This window comes from Apis cerana, linkage group LG4 (genome assembly GCF_029169275.1).
Source record: "Apis cerana isolate GH-2021 linkage group LG4, AcerK_1.0, whole genome shotgun sequence".
Lineage (NCBI taxonomy): Eukaryota > Metazoa > Arthropoda > Insecta > Hymenoptera > Apidae > Apis > Apis cerana.
In genome coordinates this window covers 8,495,710-8,520,189 of record NC_083855.1, presented here as the reverse complement: position 1 = coordinate 8,520,189, position 24,480 = coordinate 8,495,710, and the positions used below count along the sequence as shown (strand labels likewise).

Here is a 24,480-nt window from a genome sequence, read left to right as displayed (position 1 = left end):
AAAGATACAAAAATCGATATAATCTTACAACGATTTATAAGAAAATTACTATATATATTATACAAATCATTCTAATAAAAATATATTTACATTCAATCACAAAAGTCTCTGCATACAAAATTGCAAAAGATCTAACTCAAAAATTCTGATAATAAAAATTTATGTATAATGAATTTTGAATGCTTATATTCAAACGCCGTCGACATGAAATTCTGAGAAAAAAAAAAAATCTCTGAAAATATTTATATCGCGGAATAGAATCCATCGAGATGGCAATCGACCAATGATGCAATTTCGCGTCATAAATGGGGATACGACGAAGAAGTAGCTGGTCGCACAATGGGAATCGGCCTAGACATGGCAGAGAGAAACGAGATGGGCGGCAACAAGAAAACGGAACGTAGTAACTCGAGGAACTCGAGGAACACTCGACCCTGAATGAGATCAACGATCGAGTTCAGTGTCGGATCGCTGGAAAAGGAAAAGCGGGGTGGGCCGGAGAGGAGAGACGGACGGACATCGTCTACTCGAGAGTAGACTCTAACCTGTCACGCGCGCGCCTGGAAATGAGAGTAGCTTGCTTAAGCTGTGTGTGCCTTGCGAAACCAACCATTTCCTGCTATCTCCTGCACAACAGAACACTACGCGCATCTCCTTTGCCAATTTTCCTTTGCAAATTCGTGACACGTTGTTTCCATTCGATCTTTAATTACGAAATGGAACGTATACCCTGGAAATCGGTCTAATTGATTACGAGAAAATAATGGAGGTTGAAAATTTTTCTCTTTTTTGGGGGGGAAATATATTTCAACTTTATTTAAGAATCGTGCGTAATTGAATGATAATAATAAGAAAAAAAATAATTTTTCGAAAAGGAGAAAAATACTTTATCGTAACAAATTTAATCGATAATAAGTCATTGCTATTTTTAATTACAAAAAATGCATCGAAGTAATCGAATGATAAATAATAACGAGAAATGTAATTACGATCCACGGAAACAGCAAAAAAAGAATTTCAAATTACCAATCGTTGAATTTTCCAATATTTAACTAATTATTCGAGACACGTAGGAGTCTCGAATAATTGCCAATTACTCGTCATCGAAAAGGAGAGAGAGAAAAAAAAAAAAAAAACGGTTGAACTGACTTCCTCGCGATATCGAGGCAAACTGTGCACCGAACTCGTCGTTGGACTTACATAAATAGATTTTGAACGAACAACACATGCGTGAAGAGACGACGTATCGTGCGTGCACCCGCCACGGTGAAAGATATGGACAATAAATGATGAGTGATTTTGCATTCGATCCGCGTCTCGACGAAGAGGAAGAGCGGCATCGTGAAAACTCGGAAGTCATGATTTATATCGGTTATATTTTTACATTGCATTTCTACAACTTCTTCTACGACCCATGAAAGAAACATTAGAAAATTGTTCCGTAGTTCGGTTATTCCTTCAATTTTTTAATGTAAATAAAAAAAAAAAAAAGATTGCATCCGGGATGATGAAACGAACAATGTTCTTTTTTTGCTATTGAATAAATTCATTCAATAGAATCGTGGATTGTTTTATAAATAAATATTGCATCCATTTTGCGAAACTCAACCAACATTTCGATATCGTTTCAATATTTAATTTAAATCATTTACAAGAGTAATAATTTTTTGAAAAACGAAATTTGAAATATAAAAGTTTATATACATATGTCTTGCAATATTTTAATTTTTTAATCGTAAATAAAAAATTTGATTTTGTTTAAAAATTCATGGTCGGATGGTAATCTTCGCGGTCTGAAAATTATTTGTTGAGATTTTGTGAGAAAATTCGTGATCTAGCTAGATGCGATTACACAATGGCTTGATTTTTCCCAGTGCGACCAGCTGATTGCGGCATTTAATAGCCTTTACAGTGTGTCGTAATTTCCCTGGAAGCATAATGCATCCCAATTGAGGAAACGGATCCCACCTTTGCCCATCGCCGATGATTCACTCGACAGAAAGTATCGTTTCTTTCTCCCATTATTAAGTCAATAAATTGTACGACTCAATCTTGCTTCACAATTTAAGAAAGAGTGTCTATGGATTTTGTAAATAATGCTTTTGCAAATCGCGTATTTTTTCTAGTTCTTTTTCTTTTGAATTTCGCTTTGTACGAAAAATTGTCCAGCTTTTCTTACGACGATAATGGATTCTTAATATAAATTGTGAATATTGGTGATAATTTTGAATGAAAAAAAAAAAAAGGAAAAAAAGAAAGGAATAAAGTAGAAATAATAATAAAATAATAAAGTAAGAAGAATAATTGAATAAATAAATAATAATTGAATATGTGCAAGAATTGTAAAATTATAAAAATTAAATAAAATAATCAGTTTTTGTACTCACGAATACATGCAAATATGAAGAATCGTAACATTCACGTGACGAAACATGTTTTACCTGAAACAGGCGAATCAGAATAATTCGTTAAAAATAAATTTTTAAATAACACAATTTACTTTATCATTCTTACGCGAAAAAAGATAAAATTCAAGCAAGTTATTTCAATAAAAGATTAAAAGAAAAAGTTCAAAGTTCATTTTTCTTTCTAACAATTTTTTTTTGTACATCAATCGCCTTTTATTTTAAACAATTATGAATCGCATTAATAACAATTTGAAGTATTAAATTTTAAGGAAAAGAATCGAATTATTTTTTAATAAAATAAAAAAAAGCAAATACAAAGGAATACAATAGAATATCTGGATACGTTCGACACGACGTTCGAAATAAGACTGGTGAACGATTAGAGATCGTGAAAATAAACGAGGTATAAATTTTCGAATTGTACACAATAAGTGGAACGACATTTCGTCCTGTTATTGATTATAGAATGGAATTAAAATCGATACGAAAGACGAACAACAATCTACAGAGAGAGAGAGAGAAATATAGTATACAGAAAGAGAATTTACAGTAATATACATAGAAATTAGGAATCGCTTTATAAAATGCATATATTTGAAGATCGATCGTGATTTTTGTCAATCCTGCATATATTAATCCCCTTCCCATTCGAAAAAAACGCTATATTCTATTCAAATAAATTCGAAATGTTAATTTTGATCGATATCCATCTCTATTAAATAACCATTCCGAATCTCCATTTTGAATACTTTATACGATTCATGTTTTTCAATTTTTCCGATATTAAATCGAAAAAAAAAATGGCCACTCACGATTGCAATTTTGCAATATTTCTATCGATCCAAACTAAAAATGCAGAAATGAATATTCAAATTCACGTTTTACAATTATTTGATGGACAACAACAACAACAAAAAAAGTAATCAAAGAGTATATAATAAATTCACGTTTTACAATTTTGAAAACAAATATCCGGATTAATCTTTCCACGCTTTATTCTTAAAATTACATCACCGCGCACTTGAAAGAAAAATATCATCGTCTCAAAATCTCGAGATCAAACAACGATAAAATCTCCTTGCTGAATCGATCCTTGCTCCCTCCCTGCCCTCGACGATGAGCAAAGAATCTTGGTTGGGTCACACAACGTAGCAGACGGACGTAAAGGAGCAAAATGACCTCTTCCCCGACGAATCACGCGGCGAAGAAGGCCATTCCCGATCGAGATATCCGATCGATTCCGCGGGATTTACGGGCGAGACGTGGACGTCGCCATCTTCCCCGCCCGATCTTTCGGATAAACTCGCCATTATCGTATCCACCAGAGGCGATTTGCTCTATCGCCTTTGCCTCAGGTGCAAGGAATCTATTGTTCCACTTAAGGACTCGGTTTATTTTCAGCACGTGCGCTCATGCGATGTTAAAAGAGGCAACGCGCCTTTTCTGGCGTCACGGGTTTTAATGAAATAATAAAGGGCCGCTTTCTATGTCCGGACAATTGTGGAGGAGAGGGGAGGGATTGAATATATCGGGAACGATGCTGACAACACACGGGCCTTTGAATATCGAGTTTAAGCGGAGAGAATTATTATTATTGTTAATGGTTTAAGTAGCTGGCTTACTCGAGACAGATGTTTCGTTACGTTTATTGTACGTACTTGTTACGTACACTTATTCTTTACTTATGGATAGATGGATTAATTCTTTTGACGTGAATAGTTAATTATTACGATTATTAAGTTATTAACGTTTCTTTCATCATTTAATTTTTGTGGAGGAAAAATTTTCTGCTCGCTTTGTATGTTTCTTACGTTCGAACCGCTCAGTTTGAAAGATCGAAAATTATATTTACGAATAATAATTACGGTAATTGAACTTCTTGTACAGGCCACAGATCACCTAACGCGATCAATTCGTTTTCGTTACCAAAGCTTCAAATTTCTTTTACGTTTAATAAAATTTTGTATCATCACAACCTTACCATATAGTCTCTCCTCAAGTACACTTTGTTGAAAAAGAAGCAGCAGAAATGGATATCTCTTTAAATCTAAAACAGCAACTGAACCGAAGGAAGAAATCCTGTCGTAAGCCATCCAACCATCAAAAATAAATTCTAAAAGCAGCGGAACACGCACAAGAAAGCAACGAAAACCTGATCACGGATGTCCGTGATAAGATACATTAACGCTTTCCACCAACGAAGGTACATGCCTCTAACTCCGTGCCAAGTAACACTTATCGTTTCCTACAATATCCAGAAACACGGTCTCGAATTTCAGCAAACGAACGAGCTTTACATCCGTTCCGCTTCGAGCACGTTCGCGCACACACCTAAGCGCTACACGGCACACTTTCTCCTAGCTTTTTTTTTTACCGCGCAGCCAGCTTCTTTCCGGCTGCGAGCCCGACTTCCGCCGCGCCCAGAGCAGACATCTTAATAACGTTAGATGCAGCCGTTAAGAGGGCAAGAAAGAAAGTGACCAAAATAGAAGAGAAATAGGGAGAAGAGGGAGCTTGCATCACGAATAATGTGATTCACGATGGTTATCACTTTTCTTTTCACCCTACAGGAAAATGAGGAGAAGGCGAGCCGATTCTTTCTCTCTCTCTCTCTCGAGGGTAATCATCCGCATAATAATGCCCTAGCAGGCGTGCACGCGCCTCTGTCACTCGTATAAGGAGCGGACCGGTGCCTACGCGCTCGTTCCGCCGCCTTTTCAGCTCGATCCTTTGTTGCCTATTTCCCGTACGTGGAACGAGGAAAGGAAAGGGAAGAGGATCCTGTCCGCCTCCACGTGCTTCGTGCTGTTCGTTTACCGTGGGGAGGATACCGTGCGCGCGACACGCGTGTACGTGTATGGATCGGTTCGAGGGCAACACGTTTAGATAGAATGTAATTTTGCCAAAGATATCGCGTTACGTGATAAACGTGTAGTCTTCTGATTGTGAGTTGTGCAGTCGCATCGGGTTTGTAACTGGTTTGATCGCGCATTGGATCGTACGTATCCCGGGAAATGTTTCGTGCGATTGTAGCGATTACAATTGAAATATTCGAACATTTGATGTAAATAGTTGGCGATTGATAAGTTTTTTGTAATTGGACATATCGTTTATATATATTGGACAGATTAAATATTTACTAATTCTCGTGTGATAGTTTTTTTTTTATTGATATATCGCTAGCTATACTACTTTTGTAAACTGACTTTGCATTGTTTATGTTCAATCGACGTGAAAAGTTATTATTGTATAATTTATCGCATCTATACTTCAACCAACCGATATACCAAGCAATAAATATCCAAAGAGAGGATAAAAAATTCCACCATCGAATTTCCAACCATCTTCCACCACACGCAAATACCTAAACCAAACAAGATCCACGCATCGAACCTTCTCAAACTCCCTGTAACGTTTCACGTTTACGATTCCCAATCGGTAAGCAATCTTCCTTACCGATATGCCCCAGACCACCTACCACGGAGGCAGTCACATTAATTAAAGCAACATTACACTTAGTTACAGATAAACTCTCTCGGTTTGTTTGGCCGCGTGGAAGCCTCGAGGAGCATGATTCGAATCCTCAGCAAACGTTGATAAAAGGGACGACGAAAGAGATGGACAATCGGGCGAAGAGAGAGGCTTCCGCCGAGGCAAATGATACTTGCGCCGATTCGTACACGGACAAGGCTACGATCTCTGAGCCTCAAGGCAGCGCCGGTTGCAGAACAGAGGCGATGGTTCTGGTGGTGATGGTGGCGGCCTCCCGTCTCAAGGACACCGGTTAATGCATCAAGCCTCGTATACGAACGTGTGTCGCCGCTCGAGCACACGCAAACACGTACCGGCTCGTACGTTTCGTTCCGGCGAGTTCCCTTTCGAGTCGAACGGTAGCCATTTCCCAACCCTTTATGGCCGGCCATTATAATATCGCTCGGAGAGGGGAAAAAAGCCACGTTTATGGGGAACGAGGGGTGTTCACGGTGAATCACGCGCCGCTTTTGTACCGGCGTCAATGAAATTTCATTAACTCTCGTTTTATTTCGTTTAACTATGGACCCCTCGGTTTGCGCCAGTGGGACCGATGTTTCGAGCTTTTTGCCGTTTCAGATGAGACTCGTGTGAAATGGTATTTTATTTTTTTTTTTTGGTCGCTCTTTTTTTTTAATAAGATAAATTTATTTTTAGAAGTAACAAGTACTCTTTATGAATCGTCAATGTTCATTCATTAATTTTTTTGCAAAGGAAATTATATACCAGTATAATATAATCCTTTGATTTCCTCGCTCTCCATAGCGATAAATTTATATAACAATAAAAATTCAAATTTATATTTACATTTTAAATTCGATAAATTAGTCGCGAGAATTTCATTTGCAATTCATCCTGATACTCATTCTCCTCCTGATTATTCTTTCTCTCGGCTGTATTAATTTATGTAAAAGGAACACGGTGGAATTTAAATTAAGATCGGTAATTATTGCATAACTATTGTAAAGAATGAAATTGGAAGAAGAATATTTTCTCCGTCCGTACAACCTCGACAGAATTCTTCAAGCGAAATTATCGGACAGATAGCATTCCAATACTCGCACGGGAATGATTCTACGTGCAAGTCTACACGTACCACTTCAAGTTCATGGCTCTTTGAGGAAATTATCGACCAGACCATCTACAGTTAACAATATGTGGGTGCCAGCATGATGAAGCAAGGAGAAAGGCCATATTAAAGTTCACGCAAGGATCACCTTGATGAACTTGTTTCCAAGTAACTAGGGAGCCATAAAATACATTTTCTTGCGCAACCGTGGCCCGAATATGGCATAACATTTTTACCATTTTCGCGTGCCACGTTTGCTTACTTCGTTTGTACACTTTTTGTAGCCTTTTTACGGACGACACGATTCTTTTCGACGTGTGAAAATACTTGATGGTATAATATTACGTGTTAAACGTCTGCTTATCCTTTTTTTCGTGGTTTCTTTCTTTTCTCTTTCATCATTTTTGGTATTGGATTCGACAATGTTTTTTTAGGTTGTCGTGGATGATTCACTTTGGCGATAAATCGTGTAGACGATAATATCTTGCAGATTTTGATGCGAACAAATTTCATTCCGATATTTTTGCTAATTAAAATCTTAAAATTTGAATTAAAAATTTTAATTTCACTAACGAAGATATCAAAATTCAGACATTCGTTAAACTTAGAGTTACAATGATTTACTGTTACTTTAAGATAACTGTACATCAAAGCCGATTCGAAGAAATTTTTAAACGAATAATTCGTCGAAAATCTTTCACACAAATCTTTCCGAGAAATCGAATTAAATTTTCGAATTCGTAATAACTTAATCGTTCAACCAATCACCCGTTACGAAATGAATCATTGATTACAGAAAGCGTATTATTTCAAAGAATCCTCTCTATTAAATACGAATGAATCACGCACGTAGAAAAATATTTGCTCGTCAAGTCATCGGCTTTTCTGAAACTTTGCTGAATCGATAACGACGATCGATATTAGACGAAACAGAAGATATTTGTTAAGGAACGAGATTTCTGATAGCGTTTGAAATAATCGTACGACTCGCGAAAATTTCACCGAACTTTCCCACGCGACTTATTCCCATGGTGATTATCGTCGTCGCATAAATCGTGATCGTCGAGGACGCTTCGTAAATTCGACCGAGAAGGTGCCAGTTGCTCGGTGTGTCGGACGAAGAAGATAAATGCTTTCGTAGATTCGAGAGAAACGAACGTGATTTTCGTTACGGAACAATCGGGCGTGCATAAATTAACGCGCCACCAATATGTCGACCATTAATAGCTTTCGATGCTCGGATTTGAATAAAAGATCTTTATCCCTCCATTCACGTTTCTGCCGATTTATAACAATTTGTATTTTTATTTTTATTTTTTCGTTTCTTTTCCTCGCTTCTTCGTTAACGCGATATTACACATAACGGCTCATCGATTATTGAAATTTTCGTTACATTTGTTTACCTCACTTAGAAAACGGATACATGCAATGATATATGCAAATACACGTAATAATAATAGAAATAAATTGAACGAAACGTTTTCTACTTTCTACGAACTCTCCTCATAATTTAACACTTCTATTCAGAATGTAATTTCACATTTCATAGAGATTAAAATTGTTATCGCCTAACTTTGTCTCCGGCGCTTATTTTCTACTTATTATTAGAAAAATCGTTTTCTTACGTCCCCATCCTTTCTTCGTCTCGTAGTTATTATTATTTTTTATAATTTATGATACACGAGTAAGAAAAAAAACAATCTCTCGTGGAATTCCTCATTTCCACTTACGTCCAATCAAACCTAACTTTCTTATATAACACAACATCTCCACGATTAAGTAACATTTAAAAACTGCCAGTTCACGTCATTGTGTCAATTCTATCTTCATCGTTCAACAACCGAGATGAACGATCTCTCGTCCGTCCAACTTCCTAACTTCCTCGATTACGAGATTACCCTCTGGTTCCATCGATTTTTTCCCCTCGATCTCTTATTCGTCTCGATGAATAAAGAAAAAGGAAAGAGAAAGGAGGAGAACAATCCCGCGATCTCGTTTTCCAGCCCTTTATCAGAAGCAGGATGAAGCGGAGGGAGAAGAAGTCGGAGGGAGGATGGCTCGGGTCAAGGTCTGCGCGTTTCAGGATCATCGTCCTCCTCCTCCTCCTCCTCCTCCTCCTCCGGCAAGAGCATTCCATCGAATGTCGAAGGTCAAGAGCTTGGAGGCGAAATAACTTAATGGGCGGCATTCGTCTCGATCTGCTTCGCCTTATTATCCCGCCGCGCGATTGGAAAACGCTTGCTGTTTGACACGGTGCGTACATTTTACGCACGTCGAACTTCGTGCAACGTGGGTGTGATTAATGCGGCTGGGCGCGATCATTACGCCGGAGGCGGTTTTCCATTTCTCATCGCCGAGGTTCTCATCGCCGCGAGCCACAGGAAAGTGATCCCTGCTCGCGGAAACGGCGGACACGGATCGGCCGGCGAATCAAGATATTCGCTACCGGTCAATTAATAAGCAAGCGCGTGTCGATACGTCCTTCTTGGAACGAGGAAGGGATTTCATCTATTTCGAACGACTTTTGACGGGAGATTTCCACGTTTGTGGAAAGGGAATATAATAATTGTTTTTATTTCTTCTGCAGCAATAAAGGGTTAAAGATAGGAATGAGCGCAATAAATACGTCTGGATCAATTTTATCCCCTCGAGATACTTCATTGATACAACGAAAGAATAATATATGAAGATTTCCGTGACTAAGTATCTGAAATTTTGAATCAATTTAAGTTTCTTTGGGAGGGGAATAATATTGCGAATAAATTCGAATAGTCCATATGTTTAAATTCGAATCATCCATGTAATAAAATGTGTTTCGATCACATCGATATGCTAATTTTTACAGATAATTTCTACACCGGTTCTATGGTATTAAATATTTAATCAATCTGTCTTATCGAGTGAAATAATTAATTGGTGGAATTAATTTCGTTATCACGTACGTTAATAATTAATTGTTTCGATTTACTGCTGTTTCTTTTTCTTTTTAATTTAAAGGGCAAAATAAAATTGTGTACAATTTATATCGATTTAGCGAAAGCGTTAATTTTTTTCTTAATTAATCCATTTTGAATTAGTTTCCCAACAACGCGTTTCACTCTAACAAACGATATCCCCTCAAACGACGTAGCTGATTATTAATGGCAATTGTTTTTCGATAGATGCAAAATTTCTAAACTGTCCAATTGCATCCATCGAACGTTAACATATGATGAAAAGCATTGACCGATGAACTTGTTTCTTTATTATGTTGCAATATCCATCCTATTTCCTATTTTCTCCTAATTAATAATATCTAGTCGATTATTTTTATTTTTGCAGGCATTAAAAAATTAATACAATGAAAGGATGCGCAAAACAAACGCGGAAGTATATCTTCGCGAAATAGAAGAAATAGTAATATTCTTCCGTGAAAATAAGAGAGAGAGAGAGAAAGAGAGAGAGAAAAAGAAATAGAAAATCTTTAATTAGTTTTCTTCGAGTAGACTATCCGTGGAATATATCCAACAACAGTGGTACGTCGTGCAAGAGAATTTCGTGACCGAAGTCTTGGATCGGTTCCAGGTACCTTTTGTTACGACAAAGCTGACCGAAACGAAGCAAAACCGCTTTTTGAACAAGATCGAATGGAAGTTTTAATTAAAGTAACAGTTGGATCCTGTTACTATTTTCATTCAAACTTCAAAAGAAAAATCTGTCCACTTATGAATTAATTCAAAAACTTTACATTACGAATCAATTACAAGTCCGTTTCAATATAATTTTTTGCCAATTTTTCTCATCTCGAAAATAAATAATCAACGTCTATTTAACTTAACATAGGATTCAATCTCAAATTCAATTCAATTCAATTGTTCCATTCAATGATCAATAATCGAAGAGGCATTGAATTGATCATCATAAATTATGACGATCGTGAAAACGCATCTAAATAACGATAAAACGTATATAAATCATATTATTAATCTCGTTTCAAAAACAAATCAACCATCACACGAAATCTTCTAATCTAATCGAAAATACAAGTTTATGAATATACTATTTTTTTTCCTTTTATATATATATATATATACGTTTCGGTTCATCGGATTCAATCGTGATAAAAGTAATCGAAGACGAAAAAGAAGAAGAAGTGAATTTTAAATGAGGCTCTTGACGAGAATCAGAGCAAAACAGAGATCGATCCATTTCTTCGACTTTCGATTTTGTTCTAAAGCCTAAAGAAAAAAAGAAAAATAGGAAAGAAAAAAAAAAGTATAATTTGTGTCGCGTAAAACAAATACGAAATTGGAACGAATCCGTGAATAAGGCCAGATATGACTTTCTCCCAGATGAGATTTCTGCGGTTGAATTCTAACGTGGATTGAATTTTAGGTCAATATCACTCGCGCGATTTAAACTTCGTCGGCTTTCAATTTCGTCGCGTGCTAATTAGACGGCTAAATCAAGCGGATCGGATGCTGCTCGCGACGTGACAGACCCGTTTAAAATGTAATTGCTCGTGGACAGATATTTGTGGCACGGTTGTACGTACAATTACTTGGTTACTTTCTGCATTTTTCATAGAATCGTAGTGGTTTTTAACTCGATACCGATCCGTGGACGAGCGTTTATGGGCGGTTCCACTTTCTCCAGATATTCTTCTATCTGGATGGAGATGCTGATGAAGAAAAATTTCTCTCAACACTCTCGATTTTATTGTAAATCGACAGCGAAAATTACACACCATTAAACTTTTATCTTCATTATTAATATCAACGTTCTGTTAATTAATCAACGCTTTGTAATATTTCTCATCGAAATAGGTAGAATCTTCAAAATTCCACCTTCAACGTTCTAAAAATTAAAACTAAACAAAATTATCTATTTCGTACGTAATCACACCGGTTATAAGAAATAGTATTGTATACGAATGACCCGGTTAGCCAGCCTCTCTCGTCGGCTCTCAGCCCTGGAGCGAGGAGAGGAGGGCCATCGGGATCGCAGTCAAAAATGAAGGATCGAAGGCGAGCGAGCCGGTATTCGCGAAACTAGAGCCTCTCTCATTCGGTGACCCGATTGTCCAGTCCCCGAGGGTTTACATAATACACGCTCGGCCGTGTCCTGTTATGGAATCTATCGATCGCTGTGCATCGATATAAGGCGATACGGGGACCAGCTGTCATCTCGTCGCCTGATCCTGTCCCTGTTCTGGCCATGGACCCGTTACTCAACCATGAACCCGATTCACAACCCCCTTACATGACATTAATCCCAAACTTCTCGTATCCGTCATCATTTTTCCCACTTTTTTATACGTTTATAATATAATATTCTCCCATTCACAATTCTATTTTATCTCGAACAGAATTTTTTATTGGTGGAATTCAGTTTGATCGACGCGAATCTTTATCTTTTTGACAGTAGCTTCGAGAGTCGAGTTCAATGAAATTAGAAAATTTAGAACAGGTATCACTATTTCGAATATTAAATTTCTCGAAATTTAACAATCTCTCGATCGAATCCTCATCGACGAGCGAGTAATCTTAAATAAAATAGCGCGATTTGAATTTCAAAGTAAAGAAGAAATGGTTCGAAAGGTTTGCACGATAAGCAACGAAGAATCCTGGCACGGACGATCCAGCTTACGCTTCGACACGCGTGAATGATTAACGTCCCGATCGTCCGGGGCGAAAGGGCGTCGAGGCGAGTTCGTAGTAAAACGCCGTGTCCCCTCGTATCGGCGAACCACATCGTGGCTGTTCCACGAGTTTAATTTAATTTCCAGCGTGATTAATAATTCGCGTTGCACGTGGGCCGTGGACGAGGACGAAAGCGCACGAAAGTTGCCGCGCAGTCGGCTTTAACGAGCGAGACGGATTAAGCTTTTTATCGAAGACAGAGCCGAGTCTTCGGCTAAAATTATAGTTGGCCGGCCGAAGTCGTTAGCCGAGTGGGTTTTTAAGGTTTCAGAACTCGTTCCGGCCGAGCGGCTGGCAAATTCTTACGGGGGTTACGCGTGTGCTTTGATGCGTGTACGCGTGACGAAAAATATGGAATATCGCGGCCTTTTTCCCTCCGCTCAATTACGCCAATTAACCAAGAGCTGATGAAAGTTTTCCCCAATATTCCGCCTATTTTTATCCTTGCGCTATCCAATTGAAATTTAATTATGAATGGAGATTGAACTTTTTTCTTTTTTCAATTATATGTGTATATATAATTTAAGATGTACTCTATTGGCGCGTTTTATTAACTAGTTTTTCGAATTCATAGGGAATTTAAACGCACGAAAGTGCGCAGAATGCAAGTCTGATATTTAAAAAATGATATTTATTTACAGTTTCATTGGATCGTTGATAATGTATATCATTTTTAAAGCATGAGTCAGGTGTAACTCGCGTATATAAAAATGCGTTATGCAATCGAAGCGTTGCATAAAAATGTATTATGTAACGATCGTGTCAAGCAGCCATAACAGATATAATTCTCTGAAAGATCTTTCTTAACTATCTGTGAACAAAGTTATATTATATACACATTATTATAAAATAACTGATAAAAATCTAAATTTGTTTTATAATTGTAAAGAAAAAAAATCTATAGTATTATATCATTTATCCCAATTATCGAGAAATTCTTATTAACGCTTTTCCAAGTTATAAGTTCCTGATATCGGAGAAGTGTTAAATTGATCTATCAATTTTTTATTACCATTGCACACTTGCTTGCTAATTTATAAACACGAACATCTTACAAATACTTTTATGTAATCCCCGTCTGAATTAATAATGTAAAAGAAAAAGAAAAAAAAATTTTATTCTCCTAAGAACCAATGCTTTGTTTACGAATACGTGGTGATTAATTCTCATGATACGTTATGCAAAACTGCTTCGACATCATACTCTTATATCTCTGTAAAGGTGTCAGAATTTTATGGAGTCGTCTATTAATGTTTATCCACTAGTGGAAGAATTGGTATAGGGGCACCGGTTGCGTGAATCTCTCGTTTCTAATTAATCAGAGAGCAAGTGAGAAATGTTTCACGGAACGTTCAGTCAGAGACAAATGGTAAAAACGAGCGTTCTTGGAGGAGGTCGGTTGAATTTCTAAGAAATCGCGGTTCAATTAAATCTAATTATCCTGCTAACTCACATGGTTTCCTTCCTTTCCGGAGCAGAACGGTATTCGATTAATCGATAAATTAAATTCCACGCCGCGGAAGGAACGGACTAACGGGAAATAATCAGAGTTTCGGATCGTGTTACGCCACGGAAGGAACATTTCCGTTTATCCTTTTATGACAATCGCCGCGTTTATGCAACGAGCGCTTCGTCGTTTTTTAACAACAAGAAATTGATGAAAGCTCGATCCCGTTAATTGAATTCTAATAATGAACCGGTGGCTCGATTTATTATTCGTATATAGAATATAATAATATCGAATAATGATATTTTCCACGAGTTGGAAACAATCTGACAAATGTATCTTTCTCTCGGAGAAAAACAATTGGAGTTCCTTTCTCTGGAGAATATTTCCATTAGCGGTGCTTTCAAAATCAATTTTCATCCTCCGATGGAAGAATCCATTAAAAATAAAATATAATTCTTGAGAATTCGCATTCTTAAAAATTGTTTCTCGACTCGTTAGATGATAAAGAAATTCTTCTAAAATCAATTTCCATCCTCGACGAAAGAATCAATTGAAGATAAAAAAAAATAATTCTTGAAAACGCGCTCCAGAAGAAAAAGGCATTTCGAATTCACTTCTAAAATCAATTTCCATCCTCGACGAAAGAATCCATTGAAAGTAAAAAATAACACTTGAGGACGGAGAGCATTCGCGCCCTTAGAATTGTCTCTGCTAGTCGTTTCTCGATTTACTCGAGGGTTATTCGAGGTAAGAATAGGAGATAAAGGCACGAATTCGCGTCTTCTAATTGTCGAACAGCACGAAGGTTCTAGGTGCAGTCACGGGGACATAAAGCCACACCTAAATGGGGAATAGGTTTATCGGCTCACAAACGTTTAATCCGTAATTAAATTAGGGTACGGCTCGCATTTACTTAATTTATTCCCGAGCATTCAGATCTTCGCATTATTCGCCAATTTTATTTCTAACGGAAATCATCGTGTCATTTATCCAGCTTTTTTTCACCAACTCCTGTTTCAACACGATTTCAATTATATATTCAAATTAATGCGAAACGAAATAATTAACCTCTTTAAGGATTAATTAAATTAACTGGCAACTATATAATCGTTCCTAGAATAAATTGTGTAGAAATAAAATATAAAAAATCTAACGACACGATCTATCTAACTTTCTAAATAATTTTATAAAGAGTACATTGTCTTGAAAAACAAAATTATCAGATGTGTTCGTTAAGTATTTGTGTTTCAGAAATGATTAGAAAGCATCCGACGATTCAGAGAGACGAATTTATCGTTGTTCTTCCCCCCTCGCCTCGCCACGATCAAATATCTCTAATTTTATTGTTCTACGAGCGAAAGTAAAATCCTACACGTCAATCCTACACGATGTCTCCGTTTCAAAATAATATATCCCGTATGGCCAATTTCAGCAAGACGAAGTGGGCGATATTTCGTGCAGAAACCCCGCCGCCTCGACAGAAATTACACCGGTTCGAGCAACGGTTCTGCTCCCCTGTTCTGCGCGCATCGAGATTGAAAACGAAATTTTATTACGGATAATATTCGGAATAAAATTACGTAAAACGAGGGGATAATAAAAATTCGCACGTTCTGATTAACCGATTGAAAATTTAAACAAAAAAGAAAGAGAGAGAGAGAAATTAAAAAAATTCGAAAGAAATTATTCGAGCAGTATAATTTTATCTAGATGACCATAGATGATTTCCTTACATCCGTATAAGAGGATTAAATTGGTTATCTATTTACACAGGTGTAAAAATTACGAAAGGGAAGAAATTGTGGAAAATAAAATATCAAAATTCTTTTTCTTCCCGAGAAACGATTACATTATACGCGAGTATATAAAAGAATATATCAATACACCTCGAATGATTAATAGACAATAGACAAAAGAACACCATTACCGTATGAATAAATCCACAATACCGCAATCCCTCTGCAATTTTTTTTTTCCAATTTTATTCTCGCGATGGAAGAAAAATTCACGAGGCGTCGTATAATTTTTAAAAACTACTTATCGCGAATTTTATTACACCTTACACGTTACCTTTATCCACTTGTGTTATTTCTCATAAATATTATAATTTATTCCGAGTGTTGCATACCTCTGAAACAAAAAGTTCATAACGCACAACACCGGTGTCAAAAATTGTCGAATAAATAAATATTCAAAATCGTGGAAATCGCCTCTGATCCACTCTCGAGCATCGTTCGAGATCGGAACGGCCAATAACTCTCGCTCGACCACGATGATTCTCGCCCATTAAGATACCTATCTAACGATTAGCGATACCGAAGAATTGGACGGGAGTCCATTGGGCTCGGAGTCGTTGCTCCCTCGACGCGCTAATAAAAAAACCACGGGCCTCTTAAATTACACGTTTATTGCGCTTTGCCAGGCTAAAATGGTCTCGTTATTATACCGTTTCTCCGCAAACTGTTCATTAACCTCCACTTTTCACTCCAGTTTTTCCCCGCCGGATATTTCGTTCGCGCTGTGAAAATTTGCAGAGGATCACGGATTGCCTCGATGATCCAACCAAAGGTCGTTCTCATTTTCGCGCGGGTTGCGAAGCGTTAAATGATTAAGTTGTTCGATAAGCTGCTACACGTTATATCTTGTACGCATGCGATAGATTTCCTTTTTTTTCTTCTTCTTTTGTTTTCGAGATGTGTCGGAGAATAGAAATTTTTTTGAAAAAGAGCAAAAGGCGTATCTTGAGAATTAATTTTCTCAGTTTCTATTGGTGAGTGATTTTATCGGGTTTGAAAAATATTAATTTGTTTAAAATTTCGAGCACGAGTCGTCGGAAAAATTTATAATAAAAAAGAATGAATCATCGTGAAATTGATCTATCTTCGACTCGATACCATTTATTCGTTTCGATATTATTGAGAGAATACGTGGAAATTGAAAGATTTTGATCTACAATTGAAATTTACATCATCGATTGAGTTCTCACTTTCCCCGGTTACCTTGTGCACCCCGTTTGATCAAACAGGAACGACCATTGTTCGATCAGTGGGACAATTACTGCGGGAAAAGTAGCGCAGCCGTAATTTTCTTCCGACATTTACAATTTTACTTTCACGACTCTCCTCAATGGACGACTGCGTCGTGTAATATTACATCGTTCCCAACACGTTCACGCTTCCACTACCACGTTCCATCGATATTATTTGATCAGCTTTTACTCCTCATTTTCGATACGTCATTAAAGAATCGCTCCAAGTGAAAATGAAACGAAACACGCGTGGCAATTAACCTCCGCGTTTAGAAATCTTCTCGACTTTCGAACTAGAGATTCTATATTATTATAAATAGTTTGCGGCAAACAGATTCTTTTTTCTTCGCAGAGGAAGGTAGATATTAATGAAATCGATATAACATCGCTCTTTATAGTAATTTTAATTATTGTCGTTTCGTATTTTCTTGCAACTCGTTTCCAAAATTTCGTACGATGAACTGATGAGAACCAATCGAATAAACGAATTATTTTGAACTCGAAACAAACATATTTTCATCCTCTGCCTACTTTTACATAATTAGCACGCTTCTTTATCGCACGATTTTCTAATTCTTTCGCAAACTATTCAGACGCGGTTTCAATGAAACTCGGATAATCCACGCAGCGTGACCATGAGAAAGTAAGGATAATAAAAAGCGAAAGCAATGTAGGCCAATATCGAAACAAAGGATACTCGTATCGATTACAATATTCATAACGACCCCACCATTGCATCATCATTTTTTAGATGAAAAAATAGAAAATTTTATTCCGATTATTACATCTTAATAAACACGTTCGAGTAGAAAAATTATAAAAGTTTTCTCAAACACTTTTTCTTCCTTTCCTTCTACAAATACATTTCGCATACATTTTCATTCTTCGAACGGATGAAAGAACGGACATGTTTGAGGATCATTGGCCTGAATATTATTCGCGCTGATCGACCACGATACCGTTAATGCAAACGTATCACAAGAAGACGTGTCGACCCAATTTATCTAGCAGTTAATCAAGCTTAATAAGACCACGATAAATCCTAATCCCGTTCGAACCGTGTTCCACGTATCTTTCGTTTCTTCGTATCTCGAACGTGATGCTTGCTTATCGTCCAACAAGTTGATTACGCGCAAATTACAAAAATCTGTAATAACTGTTTGTTATCGGGTTTCTATCGAATGTTGCGGAGAAGTCGCAGGATGCGGTCGATTTGCAATAAAATAATTCGTGCATCGAGGCGCAAACTATTTCTGTGCGCGCAATAATTTGGCCGAAGACGTCTGGAATAAGAATGATTTGGAGGGCGGAGTCTATAAGAAAGATTAAAGATTCGATCGATGAGGGGGGGGATTCAATCTCTACACTCTGTGGAGGAACGATTGTGTGTAATAAAAAAAAATGGAATATTAAAAATTGTTAAGAATTATCGGATTCCCTTTAAAGCGATTAAGAAAAGAAGGAGGGCATACGTAGAACACTTTTTGGGAATGCAACGAGTTTTGCAACGAGTATGACATAAATAAGCAGTAACGTGCTTCCTTTGTTTCTAGCGTATGATTCATTTAATAGGAATTCGATATTCGATTCATTCCCTCAGCCTCGATCCATGCTTTATAATTAACTTCTTAATTAATGCTCGCTCGTTTGTTAATGCGTCAAATCCTTCGTCAATAATACGATAGTTTCGAACACGCGGAAAATAAAATGGTTACGACAAATATCCGTGTTCGTTGCACAAATTGGAACGTGATTGTTAAAAAATCGCTCGAGACTGGCAACCGTAAAAATACGTATGCATATACGTATCGAATCGAATTATTATTTTTATGAATTATTCCGCTGTTTTTCTTTTTTCTTCTTTTTTTTTTTTTTTTTCCTGTTTTTTAGATTGGATTAAATCGCATCCCACTTTCCTCACGGAATTTTCCACTTGCTTCGACACGTCGAAGCAAGGGATACAGAGCATAAATTGCAATTTACGATGCTCTTTCAACCCGTCGTATTTGCGCAGCGCTGTACTTGCATCGACGATTCAACAGATAGCACACGAAGAGAGTTCAACACGCAATTGCGTGGCAGCTCGCGTTAGACGCGTGCAAAATCAATCATCGCGATGCTGCTCGAGGGATTCGAGATATTTCCATACGAAAAACTCAAATTTCCAGCAAATTTAAATGGATTAGAAAACGAGTTTCGTTGGGGAAAACAAATTTTTTTTTTTCAAATATCGCGTTAAAATAAATAATTCCCTAATTATTTGCGGTTCTTCTTCTCTGTTTCTTGAGAGAAAATATAGCTAGCTAGAAAAATAATTATATTAATTGTTCACTTTCTAAATAAAATTTCGTTTCGTTTCGCCGGGACGTCGCGCAACTCTAAAGTTGAAAGTTCAATTCGCAATTGCTCCGATCATTAATAACAATTATATTCACCACCGTTTTCTCCTTAAAAGACACGTTGCGACACTCGTTTAATAACACTCGAAAGAAAGAGTTACACATTACCTTTTTTTCATTTTCACTTTTGCATTTTTTACATTCAACAGACTCCACCGAAATAACTTAACCACCTGTCGTGACGCGAGAAAAAATTCTCTTTCTCTCTTGAGAGAGAGAGAAAGAGGAGAGATAAGAGGAGCGGTTTAATTTAATAAATGTGAGGAGAGGCGACGTTTATGATGGTAGGTACGGTACCAATCCTTATTGTCGTCGATATTGACCTATTTTTATTATTATTCGGTCGTTCAGCTGTAGGTCTTCCACAGAGCAGCCCTTCCAGACGTTCGAAAATGCCGTGACAACGAGCCATTTCTGAATTCGATTCGTTTATTATGGAAATAATACGGGCAAAAATCCAGAATGGAATTAAATTAGAAAAACTTTTCCATGCCCGGTTTGTACGGTTCGTGCGATGCAATTTTATAAAGTAAGTCGCTCGAAGGATTACGTGCGTAGTGATGGGCTCGAGTTTCGAACTTTTAGTGATAGATTCGAACAGTCGAATATCATATCTAAAATATGTAAGATAAGATACGAATTAATTAATCTAATTAATCTAATCTTTCGTTTCGAAGAAAAAAAAAGGAATGGATAAATCTTAGCTTCTCAATGCTACGTATGAACAAATTGAAATGATTAAAAATAAAAATCGAAAATTTTAAATGTATAAAGAATGTACAAAAACTAATCGAACTTTTTCCTTGGATTTGGAGAAATAATCGGTCCTCGAGCGTTCGCACCTTCAAAAATTTCGCAATTTAATTTCCAGCAGAACTGAGATACTTCAATTTCATTTATGCTCCTTGATGTTTGACAAATAATGATAATTTATTCGCAATCTCGAGTCAGAAACTCATACTCAATTCCCTCTTCACGAGCTTCACGATTGTCGCAGCCATTCACAAATGCTAAAACTCGTACGTACGTTTGAAGTCACGTGACAAATTTCTTCCCTCTTTTGCGACCTGCCTTCTTCTACTAGTAATGATATTACTCACGGGTGAAACCCACGGCATATAATCAATACCTCTGAATATCAGATATAAAACAACACGTGAAAAGTTTCCAATTAAGATCGTCTATTTGATCGTCTGACATTTAACGAATAATTTCTTCACGTTGTTAAGATACATTTGTCAAAGAAAATAAAAATCGTTGTTCGATGAAAACATTCGGAACATTTGATGTAAAAATTCAACAAAAATTAGAGTAGATTGCTAATCGATAACGAGTGATAACGTTCGATAAAGCCACGTCAATAATATGATAACACGTGATTTTCGGTAGAAAGTTTTCAACTGTATTACGATAAAGTAAAGACTTCGATCGTTATGCAATTAAATATCAGATATATATATATATATATATTTCTGGATTGGATTCCAGAGGCATAGGAGAAAAGAAATAGGAGAAATTACAGTTTAAAGTGGTACAAGAGAAATGCGCGTTACTTGAAATGTATGCAAACTGTAACTATGTGTAAAGTTTTTTATAAAAAAAAGCAATTTCGTTTTATTTTAAATTATTCCTTTTACTGTTGCTTTCTCTTGTATTAAGATATAATAAATTATCTATAGGTTATTGGTATGTTTTTTTAATATCATTGAATTATATTTTTTATATTTAAAATTGAAAAAGATTTTCCTTCGATTCTTCAATTTGAATTATATATTTTTTTTTCATCTGTGGAAAATAAACCGAAGGATAAATAAATGCTCGTTAAACTAGATTTTTACTAATTTATTTAATAATTATTCTCACGCAATGATAATTGGAATCATCGCAGCATTAATCTGACTTCTCCAATCATTGTTTTTTCATCGAAAATTATACTTTAGAATAATTTAGACTACATTTAGACTTCATTTTGACTACAATTATTTTTATTACTTGCTGTAACTACACCACAGGAATACAAATGGGTTGTAATTAGTTCATCACTTTGAAATACACAGTTTTTTTTTATGTTACAAACAATCTACATTGAATTGATTTATAAACTTATAAAAAAGAACAAAAAGTTACATATTTTTAAGCAAGTTTCGATGATCAGTCAATGAACAATGAAACAAAATAAATATTATTGTTTAGATTTCGTTCTATTTTTAACAATAATATTCAAGGAAAATACGGTTTTCAGATAAAGATCCAAATTACGAACGTCGTCAAAGTAATCTGAAAGTCATTTTGACCCTTGCTACCATTTCTTGCGATCTCATACCGCGAGAAATGATTTCTACGCAATTTCATTTGCTGACATCTTTTTCTAGTAGCGAAAAACTTGCAAACTTTCAATGAAACAACGTTCAATCAAATCTGCGTTATATCATTCTGACTGTAATTACTTCGAATTAGTTTTCTTACATACATATAACCGCTATAAAAAAAAATTACATAAACGAGAGATTTATAATTTACTGATCTAAATCAACTTACGCTTGGTAAACGTTTCGAGAAAATTAATTTATTTATTAATTAATTTTTCTGAAGAAAAAACGGCTACCTGAATTGCTTTAATGAAATACCAAATCGAAATTAGCTATCCGTTGTAGAAGACCGATCGTTCAAAATTTATCAATCGAAACGTTCCATTAATCCTTTCTTTCCAACAAAAACGAAAACCACTTCAAAATTCCTACCATTTGAAATATCTAATATACCTGAACAAACTTCGATCTTTACCTAAAGAAATAAGAAGCAGAAGATGCTTATTCCAAATCTGATCCAAAGCAACAAGTTGCAACTCTCTCTTCCTTTTCATAATAACGATGCACGATACAATAATACATCTGTTCAAAAGGAAAACAAAAAAATAAACTCGAGAAGAAATACTAGATGTAAAAAAAAAAAAAAGGACGGAGTGAAATCTCGATTACATAAAACTAGACAAAATGGCGAATATTCGTATGTCTGGAGGCTACCGATTACACGGATTATTATATCTCTCGCTCCTTTATTTTTCTTTTCCAGCTATGCAACGATACCAACGAGGAAGTGTACGGTGTTGGTTAACGCGGATAAATACTCTCGGCAAACAGGTGTTCTGAAAATGTAACAGATGGCGGATGATGGGAACCAAAAGGTTGGCCAAGTGAAATCTCTGTCTCTCTCTCTCTTTCTCTTCGAAACTCATCGGAAAAAAGAGAAAGAGAAAAGGAAATCTCTGGATTATTATTCCATCCCAATTGTTTTCGGCAACAAAATATATCTAAATGGATAAACGATTCTCTCTCGTTCGCGGTGAAACTGGTGTTCCGTTCCAATGAACAAATACACGTCATATTTTCTTTAAATATCGACCTGATCTCTCGGGAAAATGGATAACTGAATAACTGCGTGTGATCTAAATCGTGGAGAGAAAGTTGGTTAAGAGATGGAGAAGAAGAGAAAAAGTATGTGCATAAAAATGGAGAATCCGATAGAATTGTGGAAAAGAAATAATCAATTCGATAATTTGTAAATGGATCTTTTCGTTCCGATTTCGCGGGATTGATAGAATTTTCATTCAGTGGTTAGTTAATAATAAGAGAGATAAAAATTATTTTTCAATACATATTATACGTTGAATTGATTTGGAATTAAATATTTTTACACTGATTACAAAGAGATATTTTAGCACGTTAAAATTAATTCTACGTTTTAATAAAATTTGTTCTCGTTTTACGTAGACCATCGTGCACTTTTGCTCAAAATGAAAAATTCAGTCATTGATGATTTTTATCGGAAAGAAGATTTCGTCCGCGCGCCGTTCAAGTGCTTAGCGAGTAAAACAATGAAATGGCATCGTGCACACATATTTTCTCCGTTGATTTGTAGAGCGTGGCTGCCATTTTATCCATTTTATCAAACCGGTAGTTGCTTAGCCGTAATGCCACGTTATCGACACTTCGCATCGCAAACATTTGGTTAGTTGGAAAAGATTTCTCGAAAATGGATGCATTTAGACGCGTGGCGTTCCAGATAGAAATTGTTTTGGGAAAAGTCTCGAATATTGATTCCTCCTGAAATATTATTATTCTTATTATCTACGAGGAAGCGTTCGTCGCTTTGTTTCTCGAATTTCTAGAAGACAATGGTTAAAAATATTACTTCTTGTTTTATTCTTTCATCTTGATAAATCCCGACACGTCGAATGGAACGAAAGAAAAAAAGGGTATCATTTTTCTTCCCTAACAGTATTCGAAAGATCTTCTAAAGGTTTCTTTATTCTTATTATATCGTCTTCGTTCTTCCATCGTAAATTCTTCCTTTTTTTGCGTCTCACGGAAGTATCCTTCTTCTTCTTCGTTTTGGATAATTCGTATTTCTCGATTAATCTCTAGATTCTCTTCCTTCTTTCTTCCCACAGTGGAACCGCAACGTGACTTGGAAGAAATGGACCGATACGATATATTTAGCTTCTCCGTTGTGTAGTAATTAACCCTCGGACATCAAACCGTAGACGACCGTGACTAGCTAGTTTCCTCTGCTCCTTTCATCTACGATTATCTGCGATAATATCTTTTAATTATTTCTCAAACAATATAAACATTCATATAAATTCTTACTTTTTCAAAAAGCCACGATCATCTTGAAAATAACTCGACGAAATCATACACAATTTTTACTACTCCTTCTACCAATCAAATTGACGAATTCTCGAATCTTGAGAATGATTATTTCAGAAACGAGGCATATAATAGATCCAACTCTGTTCGAAGACGCCTCAACGCGTCTGAAGGCGCGCATTAAGCGCTCGCCGTGGATCTTTTACGATAATTGCGGGATAAACGACGGGTGGAAAAATGGTTCGCTCGTCTCGATTCCGGCAGG

The 24,480-nt window shown here is 36.3% G+C and overlaps 1 protein-coding gene and 1 long non-coding RNA gene across 4 annotated transcripts in view; both read right to left on the bottom strand.

Annotated features, from left to right (window-relative positions):
• LOC107999051 (uncharacterized) overlaps window positions 1-24,480 on the bottom strand; it is a 78,509-nt gene that overhangs the window by 15,921 nt on the left and 38,108 nt on the right. For 2 of the 3 annotated variants that reach the window (XM_017058695.3, XM_062073967.1), the window contains one exon: window positions 2,388-2,441. The exons of the other annotated variant lie outside the window; for it this stretch is intronic. In XM_017058695.3, coding sequence (XP_016914184.2) covers window positions 2,388-2,441 — 54 coding nt within the window. The remainder of the gene's footprint in view (window positions 1-2,387; window positions 2,442-24,480) is intronic. 3 annotated transcript variants of the gene reach the window in all.
• On the bottom strand, window positions 21,523-24,153 carry LOC133666022 (uncharacterized). Its single transcript, XR_009829537.1, has 2 exons — window positions 23,758-24,153; window positions 21,523-23,669 (listed from the first exon to the last, which is right to left on the bottom strand). It is a non-coding gene; the product is annotated as an uncharacterized LOC133666022 (long non-coding RNA).